Consider the following 27,921-nt stretch of genomic DNA (forward strand, 5'->3'; position numbering starts at 1 on the left):
TGGCACACAACAAAGGGATTGGTGGAGAAATGCCTGAAATCAAGGTCCTCACAGACTTTGAAACAGAGCCACCCAGCTGGCTGGCGAGGATCTGGATTGTTCCAGTGTTGATGGTGAGGTCAGTGCTGCTCAACCAAGTGAGGACCCAGTAATGCAACATCCATCAGGCATCCATGCCGTGAGTGATGTGTCCTCTTTCATAGGCCACTGCCATGCACTAATTATCTCTCCTTGCTTTCACAGACATATCTGGGAAACAGCCGACAGAGTCAACGACCCAAGTCCTCGATTAAAGACCCGAAGACACCTCAGAAGAGGAATCTGCTGAAACCCTCATTGAAGACTTATCACAGCACTCAGCCAAACCCTCCACCAGCACAGAGACACACATCTCGGTGGGACCAAGCTCCAGAGTAGCCTCAGGGTTGCAATCTGGTGAGCGCACCACACTATCTGATCCACAGCATGCAGGGACTTCCCAGGTATCCGGCACTTGGAAGACTGCTGGAGACCAGAAATCTGCTGAGTCAGTGTCAGATGATGAGCCTCTGTACTCGGTCATACCTCAGTTGCTGGAACTGCAAAGGCAAGCTCAGGAACATCAGGAAGGGATGTCCGCTGCACTCCACAGATTCCAAGACATGATGGAGGATTCCATCTGCCTTCAGTCTAAGTTGATAGTGCTGGCATGCCAATGCACTGAGGTCAACACTGGTAGGATGGCAGCTGCCATGGAGACCTTGGGTCCAGGACATGAGCCCTGCACTGCTACATGTGCTGAACTCCATCGCTGATGCCATACTTGGCCTCCAACAGTGTCAACGCAAGGGGTGTGTGGGTCAGCTCGATCTCAATCCAACTTCCCCTTCTCCTCACAGAGTCAGCCTGGGGCCCTCAGACACTCATAGTGAAGAGGATCAGCAGGTGCACATCCCGGGGCCATCCACCCAGGTGACTCCAGGAATGTCCGGCCCATTCAAATCCCCTGGTCCCGTGACCCCAGCAAATCCAGCTCCACAGGCCGAGGAGGTTGCCACTGCCACAGAGTAGGACCCTGAAAGCAGGCCGGGACTTTCAGGCCTTGGCTTTTCAAAGGACGCCATCTAGGTCACCACAGACAGGGTGTAGCAGTCAGCAGGCTGCCTCCACCTCTGCTGTGGATGTCAGGGGAGCACCAAGACACAGCAGCAGGGTTAGGAAAGTTAAGAAGATGTAACTCTTTCGAGTTATCAACAGTCACAGATTGTAACTCTTCCGAGTACATTCACAGTTCTTGGTTTCCAGGAGTGGGACATGAACCCACAACCTTCTGATTCAAAGGCGAGGGTGCTATGAACTGAGCCACAGCTGATGTAACTCTTTCGCGTTATCAACAGTCACAGATTGCAACTCTTTCGAGTACATTCACAGTTCTTGGTTTCCGGGAGTGGGACATGAACCCACAACCCTCTGATTCAAAGGCGAGGGTGCTATGAACTGAGCCACAGCTGATGTAGTTGCAGACCCTGGGCACAGGTGTTAATCATTTGTTCATAATGTTCACTTTGTTAATTAACTCCCAAGAATGTCTCCCTGCCGATGGCTCTTTATTCTGATGAGCAGTGTTTGTATCACTCAGGTGTGAAACCTTTCTGCACAAAGTAAAGGCAGGTGTCTCAGTCCAGGGCCTTTTCCCTGTGCTTTGTGCAACCTTCCCAGCCTACTGATGGTGCGCCTTCACTGTCACTGGACACATCAGTCATTCCTGCACCTCGCTGGGGCTTCTCAATGCTGCCAGGATGTCCTCGGCCGGTGGCACAGAGTTCTGACATTCTCTCTGTTTGATCTCAGCACCTTTGAGGTGCAGCTGGCTCCCCCATCTCGTCAGCATCTGTGTCCGGTGACAGTGTGGCTCTGAAGGGCTCAGCTCATGAAGGATGCCATAAGATCAGGAAAAATTAAAGTTTTCCCACTGCATCTCCATATGACCCTGTTCACAGAGCACAAGCGAGTTGCCAACAGCCAGACAGGAGTCAGACATTCACATAAGCTGTCCCCACTGCATGTCATCATCATCCTCCTGGATTGTAGGGACTATTGGCATCCACTGCCTCTCCATGACAGGATCCTTAGCACAGAGGGTACGTGCGCTGCCATCAGCCAGACTGGAGATGCATTGTGAGGATCTATAGTGTCTCCTCTCTACATGTTGTCATGACCGTCCACGAATCTAGCAGCTATGAGGGCCTCCCAAGCGTGCCTGCCTCGTCTGGCCAAAGCAATGGCTTCATCGCCATTATCCTTGTCTTCAAGGACCTCCTCACCCTCATCCCCTTCGACGTCCTCCTCATCATCCTCCAGCTCCTCCATCTCCTCCTCAGCCAGTTCCTCTCCCCGTTGCAGCGCCAGGTTGTAAAGGGCGCAGAAGGCGATGGTGATGCCTGACACCCACTGTGGACTGTATTGCAGGGCTCCAGCAGTCCAGACACCGGAACCACATCTTCAGCACCCCGATGGTTTGCTCCACCAAGGTGCAAGTTGCAGCATGAGCCTCGTTATACCGTCGCTCTGCTGCAGTCTGAGGACACCACACGGGCATCATCAGCCACATCCTCTGTGGGTAGCCCTTGTCCCTGAGGAGCCATCCCTGCAGCCTCTGTGGACCCTGGAAGACATCAGGGATCTGAGACCGACTGAGAATGTAGGAGTCATGGACACTCCCTGGGAACCGTGCGCAGACCTGCAGGATGCATTTGTGGTGGGTGCACACCAGTTGAACATTCAGCGAGTGGAAGTCCTTGCGGTTGATGCAGTTGACTGCTTGTTGTCATGGAGACCTGAGTGCCATGTGATTGCAGTCAATGGCACTCTGAACCTGTGGAAAACCTGAGATCTTGGCCAATCACAGCACTCTTGCATCCTGGCTTTCCTGATCCCGGGTAAAATGCATAAAGTTGTGAGCCTTCGCAAAAATGGCATTCGCGACCTCATGGATGCATTTGTGGGTGGAGGCTTGCGATATCCCACAGAGGTCACCTGTGGAGCCCTGAAAGGGGCCATTGGAGTAAAAATTGAGTACTGAGGTCACTTTCACTGCCACTGGCAGTGGATGCCCTCCATGTCCCCTTGGCGCCAAATCCTGCAGCAGGGGTCAGATGTGACCGACCAGTTCCCTAGACATGTGCAGACTTCAGCAACACTGGTTTTCGGTCATCTGCAGGAATGACAAGTGCCATCTATAGACCCTGGGGCTAGCTAGGCACTCACCAGTGATGGCTCGCTGTGGATCTTCAGCAGCATGTGCTGGAGCCCCTGATGCCCCTTCCTCCTGAGGGTGCTACTCCTCCATCTGCCCAGCCAGGTGCCTCCGTCGCTCTCTTCTCCTTTGTCTCTGCTCTCTGTAAGCCATGAGATATACAACTAGGTTACCAGGCTCCATGTACTCCTCCTGCAGAATGAAAGAGAGAGACACATGGGCTAGGTTGGGTACACTAAGAACCTCTCCTAGTTAAGGAGAGGATCTGAAGGCCCTTTAACGCATCCCAGAGAGTGCTGGCCACCACTTGGATGGCCAGAGTTTAGTGCGCTGCATGGTTGCCCGAAACCCCGCCCAGATCCGCCCCACTCCACTTAACCAATTGGCTGCAGCTTTGCCCACCAGACTGCATGCTGTGCTCTCAGCTCAGGCACAGGCATTCCCCTAACCCACACTGCAAAGCTGCACTGTTAGCTGGAACCATGGGGGAGACAGGCCCAAACCGGATGCTGACATTGCAAGGGGCTGTGAGCGCCTCCACCAGTGACTGCTCCATGGCCAGCTTTAGCAAGGAAATTGTACAACGTACCCAGTCATCCAACTGTTCTGCAGTCCACTAAAATGCTCATTAGTTTGCAGTCTGTGCCCAAAGGGTGAAAAGCTCTGGGGTATTTGGTGGCACTTTCAGGCCTCTGCATTGTTTGAGTGGCAGATAAGCTAAAGGCCCAACTCCAAGCATGTCAATGTGGCTGTGCCTGAACTGTCTCAGCTGCAGAGGAATGGTCACTTTACACAAGGTTTATCTAATGTGTGGCCGCTTCCCTCAACTCACCTCAACCGCAGTGCAGCCCTTGCCCCCCACCAACTCACCTCAACCGCAGTGCAGCCCTTGCCCCCCCCAACTCACCTCAATCGCAGTGCAGCTCTTGCCCCCTCCAACTCACCTCAACCGCAGTGCAGCCCTTGCCCCCCCCAACTTGCCTCAACCGCAGTGCAGCCCTTGCCCCCCCCAACTTGCCTCAACCACAGTGCAGCCCTTGCCCCCTCCAACTCACCTCAACCGCAGTGCAGCCCTTGCCCCCCCCAACTCACCTCAATCGCAGTGCAGCTCTTGCCCCCTCCAACTCACCTCAACCGCAGTGCAGCCCTTGCCCCCCCCAACTTGCCTCAACCGCAGTGCAGCCCTTGCCCCCCCAACTTGCCTCAACCGCAGTGTGCCCCCCACCAACTCACCTCAACCGCAGTGCAGCCCTTGCACCCCCTCAACTCACCTCAACTGCAGTGCAGCCCTTGCCCCCCCCAACTTGCCTCAACCGCAGTGCAGCCCTTGCCCACTTCCCCCAAAACTCAATTCAAACCACAGTGCAGCCCTTGCCTTGGCACCGCACTGTCAGCCAGCCGGGAAAATGCGACTTGCCTGTGCCCTTGCCTGAATGCATGGCACCTTAACCTTGAGGTCCAACAGGTGACCCTCGCAAGCGCTGTGCAACATTAGTGTGCACTCACCTCCGAGTTCCCCTTGAAGTGCAGCTCACCAGTTGCACGCCTTATAAATGCTATTGTGAAACAGGTCGGCTTGTAATCACGCTAATGTACTTAGATGATCCAGCGTGGGGGGATGATTCCGGCAAGCTGGGCTTATAATGATGTGCAGATGTATTACAATGAAGTTCCTGATGTGCAGCGGCGGGAAATGCAGCTGCCATTGATGGATGGAGTAGACATTGCAAACTGGTTTTGCAATATTGTGAAACTGATTTTTGGCCTTCCCGCCATATTGTCCGCTCACTCCCGCCATGATGCCCGACGCCAGCAGGCATGGAAAATTCCGCCCTTAGAGTAAATGACTGGGCTGATAATAAAATATGGGAACCAATTGTCATGACAGAGCATTTGTGCCCCAACCACTAACCCTGGAAGTGAATTCCACAACCTCACAACTCTCCATGTGACAAAGTTTCTCTGGATGATTGTGCTAAGTCTTTTACATTTAATCTTGTATCTATGGCTCTGTGTCTCGGCTCCTCAACCACTGCAAACACTTGCTTCTATCTGTACCATCCCTTTAATAACATCAATATTTAAGCCTTGAATCACATGCTGATCTGCTCTGGGGCTTCCTCTACAAAATGGTTTCTCTTTCCACAAGGCTGTCCTTTAAATTCCTAAGCGAGTTATTTCAAGTACAACTCATTTCTTTTATTGCACCAGAATATTAAATTTTAGTAGCACTCATACAGATATTGTGAAAGAGCAAAGAATTAATTTGTTTCCAGTTGGGTTTCTTCAGCAAAGCAATAAGCAAAGCACAGGAGCACTACAAGCAGCAGGAGCAAATACTCAAAAATAACATTCCTCTTTCAGTATTGTGAAATCACCTTAAAGGCTGCAACAATATTGACTCTATATTGATCCTGCTATTGAAGTTTAGTTTCTGTATTCTTTGTGTTGAATACATTTTCTAAAAGAAGTATTATTTTCTAAATAAAGACAATTTAGAATCTATCTGTAACAGTGATCAAAAACAGTAACAGACTGATAGCTTTCAAAAGTATAATGAAGAATATGTTTTTCCGTCACTGATTTGAACATTAGTGCCAGGCTGAAAAACATTATTATTGCCATGAAAATTTTGAAATCTATTTCATATATGTCAGCATAAAGGATATTCTCTCTCTTTATCTGTTCAATGTTTTGGCCTTAGGTCTCTGCCAGTTCCACCCCAAAATCAAACGTATAAATTTTTCAATCCTCAACTAACTGTTGGGTGAGCAGCTTGAAGCATGTTAAACTATCCATTCTCAAATACTGTAGTATCCTAAAGAAGGCCTGAGCATTTCATCCAAATATTTCCAATTGGAATAGTTTGAAAGGTCACACTGATCGATCAAAGAAATAAAACCCAAGAAGCATGCATAAGAGGCAGAATTTAGCTAGCAGTCCTGCTGCCTCTCCTGGAGCAAGTGGACTTCAAACTTTTTTATTGCCACTGGGGGACAAGAAGTTACCCAATGCAATATAATAAGATCGTTCATCTAATCCCCTAGTTAATGTCAGTAATGAAATAGCTTGTGATAATTCGCATTTAATATGGAAGGACACCTGAACTACTGCAGCCTACTAAGTTATGTGACACAGATAAGTGTAAGTACTATAACATGGGGCAGGAGAGGAGAGTCTACTTCTATTTACTGAATCCATTAGACCCCTTAAAATTGCACCTTATATTAGTTATATATTTGCCTCATTTGCAAGGCAACTGAAGCAAACTCTCCATGGATACTTCAGAAGATTGTTTTAACCTTTAATCTTATAATTCTGAACAATATGTAAGATAGTTTTGTATTTTCTCGGTAGATTAAGAGCACACTGGAAACTTATTTTTTCTTATTCTTCCATGGGGTGTGAGCATCGCTGGCAAGGCCAGAATTTGTTGTTCATCTCTAATTGCCCTTGAAAAGGTGGTGGTGAGCTGCCTTCATGAATCTTTGCAATCCATGAGCAAGGCGGTGGTGTAGTGGTATTGTCACTGGACTGGTATTCTAGAGACCCAGGGTAATGCTCTGGGGTCTTGGTTTTGAATCCCACCATGGTGGAATTAGAATTCAATCAAAATCTGGAATTAAAAGTCTAATGATGAGCATAAAATCATTGTTGATTGTTGTAAAAACCCACCTGGTTCACTAATGCCCTTTAGGGAAAGACATCTGCTGTCCTTACCTGGTCTGGCCTACATATGACTCCAGGCCCACAGCAATGTGGTTGACTGTTAAATGCCCTCTGAGCAATGGCAGTTAGGGATAGGCAATAAAATGCTGGCCTAGCCAGCAACACCCACATCCCATGACCAAATAAAAAAATTAGTGTAGGTATGCCTACAGTTCCAGGATTTTGACTTAGCAACAGTGAAGGAATGGAGATATCGTTCCAAGTCAGGACAGTGTGTAGCTTGGAGGGGAGTTTGCAGGTTGTGGTGTTCCCATTTATCTGCTGCCCTTATTCTTCTAGGGGTAGAGGTCACAGGTTTGGAAGGTGCTGTCGAAGGAGCCTTGGTCAGTTGCTGCAATACATCGTGTATATGGCACACACTGCTACCACTGTGTGTCACAGGTAGAGGGAATAAATGTTTAAGGTGGGAGATGGGGTGGTGATCAAGCAGGCTGCTTTATCCTGAATGATGGTAAGCTTCTTGAGTGTTGTTGGAGCCGTACTCATTGAGGCGGGTGTAGAGTATTCCATCACACTCCTGGATTGTGCCTTGTAGATAGTGGACAGGCTCTGGGAAGTCAGGAGGTGAGTTCTCACCACAGAATTCCCAACCTCTGACCTACTCTTGTCGATACAGTATTTATATGGCTAGTTCATTAAGTTTCTGGTCAATGATAACCCCTAAGATGCTGATGGTGGGGGATTCAGTGATGGCAATGCCAGTGATGTCAGAAGGAGATGGTTAGATTCTCTCTTGTTCGAAATGGTCATTGCTCAGCACTTGTGTGGCATGAATATTACTTGTCACTTATCATTGTTATCAGGTTAAAGTATTATGGGCCCAAATGAAGTAACACTTGGCCATCTTCAAATCTCACTGACAAGTGAGCAGATCTGAGTAGATATGCAGACAAAATACACACCCAGCCTGAAACGTTGACTTATCAGTCCTCCGACTCACCTGCTGCAAGTTTCAGCGTTCTCTTCTTTTGTTTCAGATTTTCAGCATTTATGTTTTATTTTGATTTTTATTTGTGTGGTGTAAATAAGGATATTTCTTATAGAGATGGTACCCCTGTGAAAGGGAGAGGCAGTTCAGTAAACCTTGCTGAATCAGTCAGTGTCTAACATTTGATCAGTGCCTACAAGAATTAGCCTATATGCGGATTTATTCAACTATGTCTGATCAGTGTGATCTATTCATTATTTAAGTTATATATTTATATATATGCTATAAATATAATAAATATTTAAAATTGATGTGTTCTCTGTTACAGGTACCTATCAAGGACAATGGGTTGGAGGAATGCGCCATGGGTATGGTGTGCGTCAGAGTGTTCCCTATGGGATGGCTGCTGTTATCAGGTCTCCTCTTAGAACTTCTATTAACTCTCTAAGAAGTGAACATAGTAATGGTACAGCCATACACCCAGACACCCCAGCTGGAAGTCCTGCAGGATCCAGGGGGGGCTTTGTTCTCACTATGCATAGTGACAATGATCTTCTTTCAACCAAAAACAAAAAGAAAGGGATTTTTCGCAGGTCCCTTTTGAGTGGACTGAAACTCCGGAAGTCCGAATCCAAAAGTTCCTTGGCCAGCCAAAGAAGCAAGCAGAGCTCATTTCGAAGTGAAGCTGGGATGAGTACCGTCAGTTCTACAGCCAGTGATATCAATTCCACGATTAGTTTTGGTGAGGTTGAGACAGACTTGTCAGTCATTGAAGATGATATAGATGCAACAACAACAGAAACATATATTGGAGAATGGAAAAATGACAAACGCTCTGGTTTTGGGTTAAGCCACCGGTCTGATGGCTTGAAATTTGAAGGGGAGTGGCTGAGCAACAAGAGGCATGGTTATGGATGTACAACGTTTCCAGATGGAACAAAAGAAGAAGGCAAATATAAACAGAATGTGTTGGTGAGTGGGAAGAGGAAGAACTTGATTCCTCTACGGACAAGTAAGATTCGGGACAAAGTGGATAGGGCAGTGGAAGCAGCTGAACGGGCTGCAGCTATTGCTAAACAAAAAGCTGAGATTTCTGCATCCAGGTAAGAAGCTGGCTGCTGAATCACATCAAATTGTGAGATTTACAATGATTTTGTATGAACCTAACTTTATGTAAACAAATAATCAATTTGTCAGAAATGGCACAGACCGGTTTGATTATGGTGGCAGCTTGGCCCATGAACCTCCAGTTAATTTGAGGTTGGCCAACTTGGTGCTGGATGATAACATTAGTTCAAGAGAATATGAAAAGGTTAAAGGAGTTAGGCTGAAAGACTCAGCAGTTTAGAAAGGAGAACAAGATGAGTAATGTTGGAAGATTAAAGGAGGCCTGAGGAGGAGCCAGGAAGGGAATTGGTGCCAAGGTGGCAATATTGCTGGAAAAAATGCCAGAGTTGGCAAGTACAATGTGGGCAGGAGCCAACAGAGAGAAGGGTTCTGGCATGCAAACAGGAGAAATGATGTAACTTGAAGAGGAACATGAGCTAATGGGAGAGGTTAACTTTAGGGCTGTGATTTTACAGTGGACAATTAAATAATGGTACAAACTCAGCAACTATCTACCAACTGCCAAATCCAGGGATTGCCGATTAAATCTGAGCACCATCCCTGCCCCACCACTCCAGCCCCTCAGCCTTATCTTCACCCTGATTCTGAAACTAACACTAACTATAACTTAGCAGCGATGCTTGTGCTTAATTGGTATGTATGAAAAGCTGACACTTTTCCACTGATGTCTGTAAGTAATCATCACTTCTGTATCCCTGTCATTAATTTTCACTAAGGTTTTCACTTGTTTAAACCTCTGTTTAGAAAGGCACCAAAGCAGTATAGAAGTAAAGATGTTTATTTCACACAGTTACAGTCATGAGGTTAAATCCTAGTACTTACTAACTGGAGACTTCAATTTGACAACTGGAAATGTTATAAATTTAATCAAGCTCCAAAGTAGAGCAGTTGGAGTTTACTTCATATAGAGTAGTCTGAGGCACAGTCTTTTGCTGCTCAGGAAAGTGTTTCCTGTTAGCTGAACGCAGAACATTATAGGGGAGAGGAGATATATGAAAGTGAGTGGTATTAATGAGGGATAAAATAATAAAGGTGAGTTGGATTAATAAAAGGGGTTAAATCCTGTAACAGCTACTCAATTGTAACATGATTTTGAACTAGTTAACTTTTGTTATGACATGCTACAGTTTTGTACTTTAGAAACAGTTACTTATTCCATGACAGAAAATTGTAAGTTTCCAATATTAATATCCAAAGGGAAATAATTTAAAATTTTGCACAGACCCTTCGCCATTTATATCATTTGATTTGGAAATTAAAGGCAATTTATATCTTTCCTAATCTAGATTTGTGTTGAGATTAACATCTCTATCAACTACGTTTTATCATAGTAGGAGCCATAGGTTTTTGAAATGAAAATGTGGAATAGTTTATGCTGACAAATACATTGTTCTCTCCTGTTGACGCAGAGGGAAAATAATAATTGATGGCCTTTGAATAGATACAAGTAAATGAGTATTTCTACTTCTTGGACAAAAAATGTCTCTGAATGTCTAATCAAGGCCAAATGAGCTGTAAATCCTTTTAAAAGAAAATAACGTTCAGCCTTTGTTTTTTTAAAAAAAACATCAAGCAACTTGTGGCTTATGAGTGATATAAATTGTAGCTAGGTTACTTTAAAATTCATACCATTAGCTCAGTAGAACCACTCAACTCAAGACATGATGCTCAAAAATGAACCTTCCTGGTTGTCTTCAATCGACATAAATTTTAGTATTAGCAAACCTGCTTTTGTGCACAGCTCGCTCATGTGGAGTGCAGTTGTTGAACCATGTAAGCTGGTTCAAAAGTGAAAAAAACCAGCAATTTTCTCCTATAGTCTTACACCTGCTGGGAATTGGATTGTCACTGGCAGAAAATCCTTAACATCCTTTACTGATCCTTAACATCTGCCAGAAGGAACAGATCTCACATGTATCTTCTTTTTAAAAAACCTTATTAAGATCTGACTACCCAGATATAACAACAGAGCTGCATTGCACAAAGATTAATGGGTGTTTGTCAGTATTGAGTGTAATGAGTAAACCAGGGCCTAGGAACTCATTGGTGCCAGAGAGACCAATGTGGAAAGAAAGACTTAGGCTGGGATTTTCCGGTCCCGTCATGGGCGAGGCGGTGCCCCAGCCAGAAGTCCATTGATTTGCGGCGGGACTGGAAGATCGCGGCAGTGGGCGGGTGTGGAAAATCCCGCCCTAAGATTCGTATAGCACCTTTCATAACCTCAGGACATTTCAAAGTGCTTTACAGCCAGTAAAGAAGTAATTTTGAAATATAGTCACAGTTGTAATGCAGGAAACATGGTAAGTGGTGCACACACACCTGTATGTCTCTGGGAATGCACTGTCTGCCATGTTAGTTGGGCTGCTTTTGTCCAAGGCACACATCAGACATATGTGAATTGGTAATTAGGGCTACAAGGATTACTGTGGGCTTCTTTTCCGAAATTCAGCTGCCTCAGTGATTGACTTGCCATGTGATAAACACGATCAAAAACTCAAGGTACAAGGACTTTCCAGCAGTGCTATCTAAAGGGCTCATCCATTACATATTGGTAAGTTGGCAGTTTGTCCTTTTAGGCTGCTACTTTTAAGTTTTTTTGGACTATTTTCTGCAATCGTTTTTTTTTATTAATTCACAGGATGTGGGCTTCACTGTCTGGACCAGCATTTATTGCCCATCTGTAGCTGCCCTTGAGAAGGTGGTGGTGAGTTGCCTTCTTGGACCGCTGCAGTCCATGTGGTGTAGGTGCACCCACAGCTCTGTTAGGAAGGGAGTTCCTGGATTTTGACTCAGCAATAGTGAAGGAATGGCGATATATTTCCAAGTCAGGATGGTGGGTGGCTTGGAGGGGAACTTCCAGGTGGTGGTGTTCCCATATGTCTGCTGCCCTTGTCCTTCTAGATGGTAGTGGTCGTGCGTTTGTTGAAGGAGCCTTAGTGTATTTCTGCAGTGCATCTTGTAGATGGTAAACACTGCTGCTACTGTGCATCAGTGGTGGGGGAAGTGAATATTTGTGGATGGAGTGCCAATCAAGTGGGCTGCTTTGTCCTGGACAGTATCAAGCTTCTTGAGTGTTGTGGGAGCTGCACCCCTCCACGCAAGTGGGGAGTATTCCATTACACTCCTGACGTGTGCCTTGTAGATGGTGGACAGGATTTGGAGAGTCAGGAGGTGAGTTACTCATCGCACGATTCCTAGCCTCTGACCTGCTCTTGTAGCCACAATATTTATGTGGCTCGTCCAGTTCAGTTTCAGTTTCTGGTCAATGGTAACCCCCCAGGATGTCGATAGTGGGGGACGCAGTGATGGTAATGCCATTGAACATCAAGGGGCGATGTTTGGATTCTCTCTTTTTGGAGATGGTCATTGCCTGGCACTTGTGTGGCATGAATGTTACTTGCCACTTGTCAGCCCAAGCCTGGATATTGTCCAGGCCTTGTTGCAAGGAGTCACAAATGGTGCTGAACATTGTGCAATCATCAGCAAACATCGCCACTTCTGACCTTATGATAAAATCTATAATTTAACTGTGACTCCTGATAAGAAGCCCCTGCTGGTGCTGCACTGCTTATGGTTACTTTTGCAACAGTTTCACTGCAATCATGGATGGTTTGATAGGGCTGCATTTGGGGCTGGAGGATGAGGGGAAACAGTTAAGAAGAAGCAGTAGCAGCTGGGGGAGAGAGGAAGGTGGCATACTGGCTCTGGGTCTCCTACCTGAACTTCACTGCGCAGCAATGTCTCAGACACCTTTACTTCACAAAAGCTGTCATCAAGTTGTTGCAGTCTAACTCAATCTCAAGCTTTATATTCACTTAGCTGAATTTGGGCAGGGCATTATTGGCTGATGGCATTTTCTTCAACAGTTAAATGATGTGAAGGAACTCAAATAAATGGTAGACAATGAAATATCAGACTCAGTGGGAGCTACAGAATCTGTTAAATAATAATCAGGTGACTCTGATAACAATCATGTGACCTGGAAGCACTCCCATCCACATATGGTTTTACTTATGGGTTCTAACTTTCCTGGCCTGGTTAGAGTGAGTTTGTTTAGATTTGAGGGTGTTGGGTGGGGTGGAGAGAAAAGGAAGAAAGAAAACAAAAATTGTTCAAATCTTAGGTGGTATAAACACACCCACTCTCCTTTTCTAAATCATCACCATCAGCCACTTCCTCAAAAGGCCCCTTCACTCCTTTGTCCTCTCCAACTACTGTCCCAATTTCAACCTCCATTTCTTTGAATGTGTTATTACCTCTATGCCCACCTCTCCACACACCCTGTTTAATCCTTGCACTGAATCCACCTTACTCAAAGTCACCAATGAGGCCCTCTGCAACTGTGTCCAAAGTGTGTTCTCACGTCTGGACTTCCTTTGCATTTGGCATAATTGATCATACTGTTCTCCACTGCCTCTCTTCTATGGTCTATCTATTTGGTCATGCTTAGTTCCATTTCTACCCGTTCAAAAGCAGTCACCATGCCAACCCATTCATTGTCCTCTCTACCATTGTTCCCTCCCATAGACCCACCTTTCTGCCAGCCTGCTGAGTTTCTGGACCATCTAATATTGTAACGTCTCTGAGCCAGCAAGTGGAGCATGATGCACAATTGGATTGTGCATCTAGCTAGTGGCATGTTAGTGAGGCTCTGCCCTAAAAATGGACTGGGCCTCCCACTGTGGAGATTGGCTGGCCAGCTTGCTCATTCTGTAGGTTAGATCCATGATTAGTTAGACCACGCTTGTTGGCCGTACAAGGAACACGTTGCATAAGGTGAATGACCCTTTTCTCATTGCATATTTTCTCATGCCATCTGTAGCTTCCTTCATAAAAATCTCTCTAAAGAAATTCTGATCAGTACTGAACAACCTTTACCAATACTTAGGATTACTAACAGTGCCTATTCAAGAATAACATCTGGACAGTTAGTACACCGCAAATACTGTTTGAACAAGAGCCACCTAAGCCCAAGGGTTACAAGTTTGGCTCTAAAAAGCCTCCTTGGTTTTGAAATTGTGGCAGGTTTTCAGAGAAACAAGCAGAAACATGGGGGAATTTTAACTGTGGCGTTCTGTTCCCGATGGCGTAACCAGAATTATGTGCCACTCCTATTCTCTTTTACTTTCATGTTTCCCAGGAGATTCTAAATAAAAATCTAAGTGCCAGCAACTTGCATGGGAAACACATTCAATTTCGTGGTGGGGGAGGGAAGCTTTCCATTGGTAAAACCAGCCATCAGTCAACAATGCTGCAGCTACTAGTGGGCTATAAAAGAGCCTCCTGGACAAAAAGGGAGATTCTGAGTCATGGACACAACTTTGCTGCCAAACGCCAGTGCCTGTCTGTTAAGGTGCCTTCCCTGGATGGCTGCATCCTGACCTGCCTCCCTCTCTGATCCTGCCTGCGATTGGCTTTGTGGGCTCTGTTGTTGACTGGCAAGAACCATTGTTTGTTGCAACCTCTCCTCCTGTTCCTGAGATTGCAAGAATATTGGGTGTACGAGATCCATAGGTATTCCAGCAATTGAATTGTGTGAAGAAGGCAGAAAGAGTTATGAGAACATGTGTATCCAGGGATTTCACCCATAGAACTGATGAGCAGTGAGATTTTCAATTTATTCCATTGTCCACAACCAAAACTCCACCCACCACACACTGGACTCCTCCCATTTGGATTTTCAATCCTGGCACCGCATGTGCTTGTGGAGACATTGTAACAATGATCATTGTAAGGTTTGCGGTAGAACCCATTTCCCTCCACCGTCCCCCTCTCACCTTCATGTCTCCCCATCGTCCTTGATCGTCCCAATATCATATTGCGCATTCCCTCTATATCCCTTCAACCTCTCCCCATTCCCCTGGGCCCTGTCACCTTCCAACTGGAAATGCCATCTCTTCCCCCACTATCCTACACCCGTCCCTGTTGACATTCTCCCTTTGATCGTAGACCCACCTCACATCATCCTTCGAGTTTTTGTTAGATCCCGTCACACGCCCTACGAGACCTTCAATTATCCTAACCTCAGACTGGACCTGCCTCCCTACCAAATTGACCTCTGACTGTGAACGTTCCTTCTGCCAGCCAACACCCTGAAATGGACCCGCCTGCGGACAGTGCTGACCCTGTCTTTTAGGCCCTTCATTTTGTTTTTGATTGCCCCCACCACACCCAGGGCGCTAGGACACTTCCCTCTTCCACTCCTTGAAGCCCCCAATCACACTTTCTATGCTCCCTTGGATTCCTCGATTACTCCTAACCATGCTCTTTGGCTTCCCTTGGATCCTTCTTCCACTCTTCAATACCCCCGACCCCACTCTAAACACTAACCCTACCCCAACCTTGACTCTCCCTTGCCGCAAGCTGCCATTCTCCTGCTCCACTCCCTTGAGGCACAGAGCTCAGCAAAGGAAACCTTAGACACTACTGCATGAAGCCAACTGGTGCACAGCATCTTTAAACAAAGGTGAACCAGCTGCCATGAGATTCTTGTGTGCCGCTGACTTTATCTTGAACGTAGGATGTAATTATAAAAAGCTTTACGCCAATGAGTATTCATGGCATTCAAATATATTACAAGTGTGAAGTGAAAGTCACCATAGTCCCAGAGGACCATAGGCTGCTCTCTCATTGGACAGAGTGGTGAGTTTAACCTGAGGGTCACCACACCTCAGGCGAGGGGTGAGGTTGAGCCTTCATGAATGACCTCAGTTGATATGGGAATTGAACCCATCACTCTGCATCATAAACCAGCTGTCTAGCCAACTGAGCTAACCAAACCCCCTACAAGTGTGAACTGCTACAGGCCGGCATGAGGCTCAACATGCCACAGACACACCGCTCACTTAATCTTGGCATCTGAACTTGCCGTCGGGAAATTTAAATTTCGGCTCTTGCCTAATTCAGTCACCCCCTGACCCACACAGGGACTCCACCTAGCTGGTCCTGTCTTCCTCCCCTAAACCTACCTGCTCTGCAAAGATGTTTGCATTGAACCAGCTGAGGCTGTTGAGCTGCCAGCCCTCTGATTGGAAGGGGGTGGTGAGCCACCATCCTCAATTGGATGGTGAACAGATGGTAGTCTGTTAATTGGCCGCTGCTGGCAACATGCTGCCCTAGGATCCCTTCGTCAGCTAAAGGAGGGTCGGCTCCTGCTTTCGGCCCTGGCGACAGGGCTTCAGCCTCCCCCAGAGAATTCAGCCCATGGTTTTCCGACAAGAATCAACTTTATCGTTCACAGACCAGGATAATTTTTAAGATGGAGTAGGAGATTTACTAAATAGTACCAGGGACAAGGCATTTTAGTTAGTTGGGGGGACGAGAGATGCTGGGACTGTTCCCCAAAGATCTATCTATGAAGGTTAAGGGAAAACTTAATGAGGGCATTCAAGATTAAAGTAAACTTTTTCCACTGCCAGGAGAGTCAGTAATTGGAAGACACAGATTTAAGATAATTGGCAAAGGAATCAGAGAGAAGATGAGGAGAATTTCTGACGCAGCGAATTGTTGTGATCTGAAATGTCCTGCCTGTAAGGTTTGTAGAAGCAGATTCAATGATGTCTTTCAAAAAGGGAATTGGATATACACTTGAACGGAAAAATTTGGGGGAGAGAGCAGTGGAGTGGAATTAATGGAATAACTCTTCAAAGAGCTGACCTCCATTGTGCTGTATGATTCTATGAACAAGAAATGACCTTTAAACTCAATAAGCCCATCCTTTTCTGCATGATTTTTCCAGGAATTCTGTGCTTTCAGTGGTATTTCTAATAAAAACTCATGTAATAAAAACTGACTCTCCTGGCAGTGGAAAAAGTTTACTTTTACTTACATTATCAAAACCCTTCGTAATCTTGAATGCCCTCATTAAGTTTTCTCTTAACCTTCATAGATAGATCTTTGGAGAACAGTCCCAGCTTCTCTCATCCCCCCAACTAACTAAAAACACAGTTGCCTGTGACTCTTCAATGGGATCAGAATGTGTTTTTTTCATAATCAACAATGTTTTGAAGAGATTTGAGTCCTTATTACCTGGATTTTACCATTCTGGTAGCTGAGATTAATCAATACCTTTTACTGAATAATTTACACCGAATATTCTAGGCTTTCTACAAATGTGATAGTTCTGGTAGATACAGGCAATTTTATATTATCTGTTCACTTGAAGAACTGCAGCAGACTGTACTTTGCAGATCTGCATTGTTAATAAGAGTGTTGTTCTTTTTAACATTAGGACATTATCACCATACAGTAACACGATTTCATGTCAAATTCTTTGTACTTCAGTTTTCTCTACCTACCCACACCACTGGATCTGAAGGAAGGCCTTTATTAATGCCTTTACCCAGCAACTGGTAAAGATGGATCAATGTGGTTTGTCGATTAAGCTGATCAGCAGAAACTGAAATTGGTTCCCTGCTGAACAGATTGCACACAAAATTGAATTTAAAGCTGAATCAGTTGATTCTTGTTGGCTGCAGACTGAATTTCAACAATGCTTTAAAATATAGATCAAACTGCTGTACTTTGAATTTTTAGCAGTTGTAAGGAAAACAAAGCACAGCTTCGGTATTGATGCAGCGTCTAAAACGAAACACAGAAAATTATTTTTTGGGAATGGGGAATTAAATTTTTGCTCTCAGCACTTTGAAGGATGATCAATGCTGGGGTACAGGATACTTTACTCAAAAATACTTGAAATTCACAGCATCTCTATCAGCCTTGAAATAGCGTAAATTTAAAATAGTGAAAATATAAAGAAAATATACTAGCTGAAATAAAGGGCATAAATTTAAGGAAATCTAATCAGAAACAGTCTCTCACCTGAAACTGATGGATACTAGCTACATGGTGCTTAGGTGGGGGCAGGATTCTGGGCAACAGGAAACAACACGTGGGGTTATAAGAAGTGTCAGATGGGGAGGGACACCAGGGACAGGAGAAGCCCAATGTTTTAGTGAGTGGGGCCTTGTGCTCTTTTTAGAAGGAATTGCATCTAAAAAGAGCACAAGGCCCCACTCACTAAAACCTTGGGCTTTTCCTGTCCCTGGTGTCCCTCCCCATCTGACACTTCTTATATACTTTTAAAGAAACCTACCTTCTAGTCCAGGCTTCTGTTCCCAATGGGTTTGTCCTAACCAGGCTGGGGTTAATATTACAATCTACACATTAAACCAAGAAACCCCCTGGCTTTGGGCAGGTGTCCTTTGCGGCTGCAATTTGAAATTACAGTTGGCAGGATTGGGTTGGGGACCTAGCCGGTGTGTCTTGTACTCCGGTTTTAACTGTCCGCCATCCAGTTTCTGCTGGAGCTAAAATTCCATCCCAAGGAAACCGAGGGAACAAAATATTTATTTTTAGCTTAACCATATAGCATTGAAATAGAGTAAAAGCCATTTGACACCTGAATAAAATAATTCCTATCACACTCAGAATTTTGTGGCATTGAGTGTGAAAGTTGTCATGATAAGTTAAAAATTGGTCTGCCCAGGATTTAAATCATGTTTCTCCATGCTGTTTTTTCTGTTTTGTTATAATTTTTGTAGCTGCTATCAGTTGAAGGTGAAGTCAATTTTAGATTCCATTCACCCAAATATGGCAAATGTGGAAAAAATAACCTTTGCATTAATGATAAACTCCATTTGCTTTACTGTTTGTCACTGTTACAAAGAAACAAATGGATCCTTAATGAACTTATGATACCTCTACAATCAAAATTTATTTCAACCATAAGCGGTACTGCATTAATTGCACCCATGTAACTGAGTCAAATTGATGGGGAGACTATTGTGTGTTGATGACAGGGCCGGTGTAAGAATATTAGGCACCCTAGGCGAACCTTCAGCTTTGTGCCCCCAACCTCTCCCCCCACAAGTAACTTTCAAAAATTAATATTGTGCATTAGTATGAATTAAAATTTTGCCTTTATAATTACAGGTTTATTTTACATGAAGAAGAATTTTGATTATATAGAAGAATATATAGAATTATAGAAGAATACTGATTATGCATTCTCATTTCATGGGATATGTACTAGAAGAAATGCACATTATAATGTGTAATATGGCTCACATGATGTGATACTATGTGTTTCTGATACAATTACTAGATGATGTTATACACAATTTACACAATCAATAATCATTACAACAGAGTGGGCAAGATTAAATTATGTTTTTTGATATCATTACAGTTTTGGAATAATCATGTAGATATACAAATTTGTAAAACTTGCATAAACTGAATGAGGAATATAATAAGAAATTTTGGGAAGGACTGAAATGTAAATATATGGAAATTTATATGTATGTCAGTATATGTGGATGTATATCAGTAGATCTAGACTTCTCAGTCCTGCTGCTGAAGCCTGTTTGTTTACTTGTGTAGTTTCATGAATAGTTCATTCAGTTTTTTGCTGCCCCATCAAATTTTGGTGTGCTAGGCAGCTGCCTAGCTTAACCGGTGGTTGCACGGCTCTGGTTGATGATGCCATTTTAAAATTGAAGATGTACTCATTGGGGTGGACTTTGGGCACCTGCACTCCAGCTGTTCCCGGCTCCACAACAAGGTTAGTAAATACATTGAAACTTAGCTTTCCTTTCATAACCTTTGATGTGGCTGCTAAGCGTCTGAAGAAATTGACCACAACATGCTCAACACTTGCTGTCATCAGTTACAATCAAATTTTGCAAAGGAGATTTCAAGCAGCTGTGAGGTTCCCTATGTGTATATGACATCAGTGGAGAGTAAAATTCGGTGGGATGTAAATTGGTAAGCCAATCTGATCCCATCAGTTTCCCATTGGGCAGGTTAGGTTAAAGTTATTCCCTCTTAAACTATTTTCTTAACAAGCAGCACAGACTTTCTAATTTGGTTTTTTAATGCTATTAATTGACATACATTTATGTTAGGAAATGAACAGATCGTGGCATCCTCATGCTACACAAATGCTAATTGAACTTGTATCTTTGCTTAATATCAGTTAGGCTTAACAGCTACCATGATAATTAATTAATTACAAAGTACTATTCTACACTCTCTTACATTGTACTATACTAAATGTTTAATTGATAGTACAAATGGAAGAAAATTCTGCAGACTTCACTGTGGGAAAGATATCAGTACTCAGAATATCGACTGCACAGTCAAATGTCATTGGTGTAATGACACAGTCCTCTTTCTGGGGAACTTAAGTACTTCAATGGAACATTGATGTAAGCTTCTTCCTCCTTGTTCTTCTGGTTGGACGCTTGATAGTGAGAAAATGGGAATATTTGAATTGTTGCAAACAAGGATGTAGCCCAATCAAGGAAATAGAGTTCAATTCTAAACTAAGGCTAGGTGGGCTTGATTACTTTTTTTTCCCTTCAAACTAATCTGCAGGTGGTTAATGTGAGTTTGGTACTGTATTGTAGGATATTGTTTTCACTATCTACTGGTAAAAACCAGTGCCATTTCAATGGCCAAGCACTTCAACCTACTCCATTACTTCAGGTTGATATCCTGAACAGGATTAAACTATCAGACTAGAGATCAGAAGGTTACTATCTCTCTTAACACAGGCCGAGTGCAGTTTCCATTCAACGCTAATCCCTAAATAAAAATAACTTTAAGCTAAATAAATGCATATGTTTCTATGCAGAATAGTTCAGTATGCCAGTATGAACAATCATGTTGTCAGAGGTTTTGAGATTGATGTATTTATATCTCTCACTTCCATTTTTTCATCAGGAGATTGTCAATATCCAATACTCCATTGTTCAGCACAGCAATCAAACCTATAGCTGTAGCTACTTGGAAACAAAAGTATAACTGTTGGATATTAAAGCTGCAATACTGCTTCTTGAAAATATCCTGCATGCTAATTAATAATTTAAAGTCGTCAACTACCAGACTATTTGCACATAGATGGATTTGTAAATTTCATGAAGCTTTGGGAAAAAAAAGCAGCAGTGCAAGTAAAGGTGAATTAAAACAGTTACATTTTATATACTTACATACTCAAAATTATTCTCTAATTAATGTTATAATGAAATTGGGAACTATAATTTCATTATGATTCATTCTTTTCACTGAATATCATAGCATTTATATTGTCTAAACAAAAAATATTTTTTGCTTGGCTTCCTTATTTAAGAAAATAGCTTTTTCAAACATTTTTTAAAAATTGAACAGCTTCTGTTTTTGAGTGAACCATCAGTGCCATTACTTTCCCAGAAGGTCAAAGTGGAAATAAGCACGGATCTTTACAATCCAATTAACTTTCACTCCACAGATGAAGAAACATAATACAATTCAGCTGTTAAACATTGATTTTACATAGCGGTATTTTGGTTATCTGAGCAATCTACAGAACTTACACTGACCATAATGCAAATAGAATCTAATCTGGAGAAGATATCATCAAACTTTTAGTGTACATTTTTTTTATTCATTGGGGATGTGGGCGTCGCTGGCTAGGCCAGCATTTATTGCCCACCCCTAATTGCCCTTGAGAAGGTGGTAGTGAGCTGCCTTCTTGAACTGCTGCAGTCCATGTGGGGTGGGTACACCCATAGTGCTATTGGGGAGGCTGTTCCAGGATTTTGAACCAGTGATAGTGAAGGAATGGTGATATATTTCCAAGTCAGGATGATGAGTGGCTTGGAGGAGAACTTTCCGGTGGAGGTGTTCCCATGCATCTGCTGCCCTTGGTCCTTCTGAATGGTAGCAGTTCTGGGTTTGAAACGTGCTGTCTCAGGAGCCTTGGTGAGTTATATGCATAATTTTTTAAGAATGTACAAAAACCAAACTCAAGGAAAAACAAATTTCCTCCAAAAGTTATACCATTATATACATCTAAAATGGTCATGGAAATATATAAATTTTGTATAGGTTCAAAATATGGGTTCATTTTATGTCTGTATCAGTAGTGGCTCAGTTGCTAGCATGCTTGACCCTAAGGTTCTGGATTCAATTCCCGCTCCGGGGCTTGAGTGCAAAAATTAAAGCTGACAATCCAGTGCAGTACCTCAATGCTGTCTTTTGGATGAGATGTTAAACTGAGGCCCCATCTGCCTGCTTGGGTGGATGTGGCACTATTTCAAAGAAAAGCAGGGGAGTCATGCCTGGTATCCTGGCTAATATTTATCCTTCAAGCAACATCACAATAAACTGATTATCTGCTTATTGTCACATTGCTGTTTGTGGGAGTTTGCTGCACATTTCCAACATTACCACAGTGACAAAAGTACTTCATTGGCCGTAAAGTGCTTTGAGATTTCTGGTGATTGTGAAAAGTGCTATATAAATACAAATTTTTCTTTTTTAACATTCCATTCCATACCCATGTACACACATTTTTTCATCTAAATTTCAGACCCTATATTTGCGAATTTTAACTACACAAATATTAACATATTGAAAAATCATGTTGAATTGTTTTTGATCTATTATAGTCACCTGAGGCTGAACTTTTAATATAGGTCTGATATTTAATAATGCATTATTCATATTTCACAATTTGTTTTTATTTTCTTTGATGTTAGCAACAGTACAATATACCAATGATTAAGTATATTGGGTGGATTAGTAAGGTGTGCAGCCATGGGTCTGTGTACTCTCTCACAACTTGCTTTCACCTTCTCAGCCTTTTGATAATTCCTTTTCTAGCATCTGCCATCTATGTGTGACTATGATTTGTCATGTTATGGTCAAATTATTCAGTGCTATATACGGATGTGGTTAGGTGGTAGTGACCCCTTCCAGGCTTGACTCTAAATGCAGTTTACTATGTTTCAAATTTGGGGGATTGTGCCTGTTGTATTTCACAACAAAATAAATGCACACCCAAAAGCTAACACGTGCAGTTTTTGAGGAAGTAAATCATGCTGTTACTGCCGTCAGAGTAACTGACAAAATCTTTAATTGCTGCAAATGTTAAGATGGAATCTAGTTCTTCATAAGTGTTCTTCAAACCAACATTTTAGTGATTTTGTTTAACGTAACTAGCCGTAACATTCATTTAACCAGTAAGTCCTATATTAGGCATGTTTTGTTCTAGTGCTTAATTAAGTTTGAATTATATCAATTTGTGATTAATTCTAGGATTTTGGTGCAATACTTTTTAATGCACTTACAGAGCAGCAAAATTACAAAAGCAAATATGATAATACTACATGTCATAATTGCCCAAACAAGCATTGCTTATTTGCCAGCCTAATTAAAACATACCTTCAAGAAGAGATTTCATACTGAAAAGTGAGATTCAATTTACAGAATAATTTAAAGTTAATACCCAATGCATCTGTCCCAGTTACAGTTGGATCAATTGCATCCTGTTACATCCCATCATGAAAATATCACTAACACTGCTTGAAAACTTATCTCAGGTAATCAGATTGGATAACTTAATACTCAGAGTTAACTTATGGGGTGAATTTTGCCTATGGCAGGCAGGCTGTTCGGGAGCGAATGCAGGCGGGGACGGAGCCGATTGCAGCCCGTGATCGGCTGTGCGCCGCCATTTTACACGGGTGGGCCAATTAAGGCCCACCCAGCAAAACGCGCAGCTGGTCACTCTCAGCACTACATGTGCGGACGGGAGGAGGAGGGGCCTGTGCTATTTTGCGTATGCGCGCGAAAGAGCGCAGTAATCTCCCTGAGACAGCTCCGTGCCTCAGGGAGATTAAGTAGATGATAAAACTTTTTCGTAAATAAAGTAAAAAATCATTTAATCATGTCCCCTCGTGTGACAGCGTCACGTAAGCTGGGACATGTTTGTGAAGTGTGGAATATTTATTTAATTATTTTATAAAACCTTCAGGAAACCTCATCCAGCCCATGGATGAGGTTTCCTGAAAAACGCGAAGGCCGCTTGGGCTCTTCGCCTGCCCACCAACCTTAAGGTTGGACGGGCAGCGTTTGTTAACAAGCTAAATTACTTTTTTAATGGCCTTAATAGGCCGTTGACAGTTCAGTGGGCACGCAGCCGCCTCCAGCACACGCCCACCGAACAAAATATCGAAATGATGCGCGATGAAGTCGGGATGCACACCGGTCATCGTGCGTCATTTTACGTGTCAGCGTGTCAGGCCCGCCCCCACACGCCAACAGCAATATTCTGCCCTATCATTTAAGTGCTAAAGTTGATTATTAATAATTATTGGGTTTTCTTTACAGGCATGAAAAAGACTGGAATGCATTTTTTATCTGGATGGGTAAGAGCAAAGACAAAGCTAGAGAATATTTTGGCTATGTGTCTAGGGTAGGAGGGAGAATGAGAAAAGGAGGAATAGAGATTAGGGGAAGAGTTCTTGTAACTTTCATTAGAAGGTGTAACAGAAGGGTCATATGATGCAGTTTGCTGGTAATGCAAATTATAGTAGGATGAAAAGGAAGAAAAGCACAAGTTTTTGAAGAACTTGCAACTGACAGCTGCCCTTTTTCTTGTTTAATACCCTCTATCTCACCTTCCTCCTAGAAAGGCAGAGTGTCTTCATTGGAATGAAAGGTCAGAGTTAGGGGAAGGCACCATTAGTTTTAGCGTTCTCTTTTAGGGATTGCCTAGTCATGAATGTAAAAAGTGAAGACTACTTTTGGTTAAGATAATTCACTTCCTGCGCTACCAGCACACCTAGGCTGCAGTGTGCTCCATCTACAAGATGCACTGCAGCAACTTAGGCTTCTTTGACAGCATCCCCCCAAACTAGAGTCTACCACCTAGGAGGACAAGGGCAGTGGATGTATGGGAACACCACCACCTGCAATTTCCCCTCCGTGCCACACACCATTTTGACTTGAAAATATATCGCTGTTCCTTCATCATTACTAGGTCAAAACCCTGGATCTTCCTCCCTAACAGAATGGTGCGAGTACTTTCACCACCACATTGCAGCTCACCACCACATTCTCAAGGGCAATAAGGGTTGGGTAATAAATGTTGGCCTTGTCAGCAATACTTCCATCTCATGAACAAATAAAAAATAAGTAGGTAAACCCAACTTACAGCAAACTAATGGGAGAACCTCTCCAAAGGTTTACCCCTTAGATTTAAGGAAAATGCCTATAATTTCCACAGGCGTTTCTCTGCCCTCCTACTGTAACCGTAAACCCAGTTTACGCTGTTTTTTCAGGGCTTCTGTTAATCTTCCACTGAATTTACAGCAGGAGAAAGGGGAACCTTCATGGAAATTGTATCCCTTATATAAGAGGCATCATGCATGAAGATGAATTACTTTGGAGATGCTGCTGATCATCTGAATCATACAGCCGGATTTTCAAAGGAGGGGTCGGGAACCTGAAGTCCAGGTGAATTCCATGCTTCAATTGCGTTGCTCTTCGACGCTATTTTAAAATGCAAATTCCTTAATTGGGTAAGATGTGAGCTTGACGCCCAATTAGTGGCATCGAATGTCTCCAGGAGGTGAAAGATAACTTGGCGCATGTGGCAAAGGGAGGTGACAGATATGTTGGGGGCTGCTGCTGTCATGCTGGATGGAAGAGGCAGCTCATGGGAAGGCCAAGAGCTGAAACACAGAGGAAAGTGGCTATGGACACCAACCTAAGGTACGGCATATGACCTGGTGCTGGTTATCCCATCAAAGTTCATTTTAAGACAAATGCAGATAAACTTTCTTTGGCCCAAGGGCGAACCCACCAGCTGTGCACTAATGTGAACCGCACTGTTTCGATTCTCAGAAAAAAACTTGAACAATTCCATTCTCCACTGGGCAGGCTCCTTAACAAGCTCCTTAAGGAACTTATTGGGCTGGTAATTGATGGCAAGTGGCTTTCCAGTTTCCATCCCCTTACCAGCCCATTGAAAATCCCAAACTTTTTCAGAGATGTCTGCAACCTGAAATGGCCTCTTGGATCTTGATTTTTAAATCGCATCCACACTGGGAGTCCCAACCCTATAGCCATTTGAAAATCTGACCCATAGAGCCAGTCATTATAGCACAGAAGGAGGCCTCTCGGCCAATTGAGTCTATGCTGACTCTCCGTAGAGAAATCCTGTCAATCCCTTTCTCCCATTTTATTCCCATATCTCTGCAAGTTTATTTCCAAGTGCCTGTCCAAATTCCTTTTGATATCATTGATCATCTTCACTTCCATAACCTTCATAAGCAGCAAGTTCCAGGTCATTGCCACTTTGCTATAACTGCTATAATTTTAGCGGAAATGCTGTGGAAACATTGGGAAAATAGCTCTTCTGGCAAAGTTAGTATGCATGAGCAGGAAAATCTTTTCAGAAATTCATCTCTGTTGTGTTTCAGTTGAATGAAAGAAGACTCCAGTCAATTGCTTCAATAAGTTTGCATATGAGTATTTATTTGACAAGGAGAAATGACATGGAAATAACCAAATTGACAGGAATTGTCAAAACAGAAGTATGTTAATCTTTATTATAATACATTTTAAGTGTTGACTTTGAAATTGCCTTTGTAATCTAAACTTTTAAAAAATTTCCTGTTCCAATTAGTTTAATGTAACTTGACCTTTGTTAACAAATAACACTGGAACAATACTTAAGGATTCACCAGTTAAAATGATCAGAAAATTGTTTGCAAGAAAAATGTAGCAACTGCTTTCAACTTCAATTTTAACTTTGTAAAATGCTGTTTGACTTTCATACAACAGGAATATTATTTTCTTATGGAGCAGAACATCTCCCCATCAAAACTCATATAGCTGAGAGTGTTTATGTAGCAAATAGTTGACAGACAGAATAAGGGTACAAAAGGGTACAATCTCTGATTATGTGCAAGGGTTGGTTGGTGAAGAGAGAGAGAGAGCTCATTGCTGTTCCAAGACCCATGCTGCAATGGAGGTGTCCATGGATGTAGACTATTGATAGGCATGGCTATTATGCCGCATGCAATTGAGCTCTCTGCTAAGGTTATGGCTCATACATAAAAATGGTCATTTCGATGACTGACTGTCATGGAACTGTACCCTAGCCACATGGCAATATCTTGAGAAAAGCTGGGAGTGTGAGAACATAAATCCAATAGCAAAATAGCATGGTATATTCATTTTAGAATGGTGCAACATCAAAAAGAAGTATTTATCATTACAACTAATCAGCAACATAATGATTATAGGTGAAGCAATTCCCCATACATAACCCAGATCAAGGTAAAGTAGCAGCCCCAATGTATATGTGTCTGCATTTTCTGTGTATCTGCATGACAATACATTGAACTGCACTGGGAATTGAATTGCTTACAAAGTGAAGCTAATGTATACTGCACCAATATTAAAAAACGAGTCAGCAAGATAGGCTTAGGCCATGACTAAAACCAGGCTCTTGGTTTGTCTTTTGATGATTAGTTAATATCAGAACCTACAAGACTTAATTCAACATTATAAAATAAATTTCTGTTTTAAAATTTTTTAATAAGAGATGTGGTAATTCTGGTGGGGAATTATCCATAATAAATGTTACTGTTAAATATTTCTTGAAAGGTGATGCACACAGCCAAAACCACCTCCCAGCTTTTGCATATTTAGTTGAAAACATGAGCTTCACGACTATTGAAAGATTGAATAAGAGTACATTTCTGCATTATTATGGGGGGGCGGGAAACGGGGGGTGGTGGTGGAAAAACTGATGACATGTTTTTTCCTGTAAATCTTGTTACTGTAATGCAGTATAATTTTTGCACAGAATGATAATATTTAAACCATGTTATATGCTGGAGTGGAAAATGAGTGACCATACAGTCAGCAAGCATTGTGATGGTATGGGACAGTATACACATGCTATAATTCAACTACATTCCTTTCTTTGGTGCTTTTCACTTTCTAATTTTAGCTTGCTTTTAAAAAACAGACAGCAAAACGTTTAAAAACATGAAGAAGGCTCTCAGGAACATTTATAGAAATATTTAGTCAAGAACAATTAAAATGTATTAAAGAAAGC

The 27,921-nt window shown here is 43.0% G+C and overlaps 1 protein-coding gene across 2 annotated transcripts in view; it reads left to right on the top strand.

Annotated features, from left to right (window-relative positions):
• jph3b (junctophilin 3b) overlaps positions 1–27,921 on the top strand; it is a 187,616-nt gene that overhangs the window by 32,810 nt on the left and 126,885 nt on the right. For both annotated transcript variants that reach the window (XR_013576935.1, XM_078544418.1), the window contains exon 2: positions 8,221–8,995. Coding sequence is in view for 1 of the 2 variants with exons in the window: in XM_078544418.1 (XP_078400544.1) it covers positions 8,221–8,995 (775 nt within the window). In the remaining variant the exon portion in view is untranslated. The remainder of the gene's footprint in view (positions 1–8,220; positions 8,996–27,921) is intronic.

Source organism: Cetorhinus maximus, chromosome 6 (genome assembly GCF_964194155.1).
Source record: "Cetorhinus maximus chromosome 6, sCetMax3.hap1.1, whole genome shotgun sequence".
Taxonomy (NCBI): domain Eukaryota; kingdom Metazoa; phylum Chordata; class Chondrichthyes; order Lamniformes; family Cetorhinidae; genus Cetorhinus; species Cetorhinus maximus.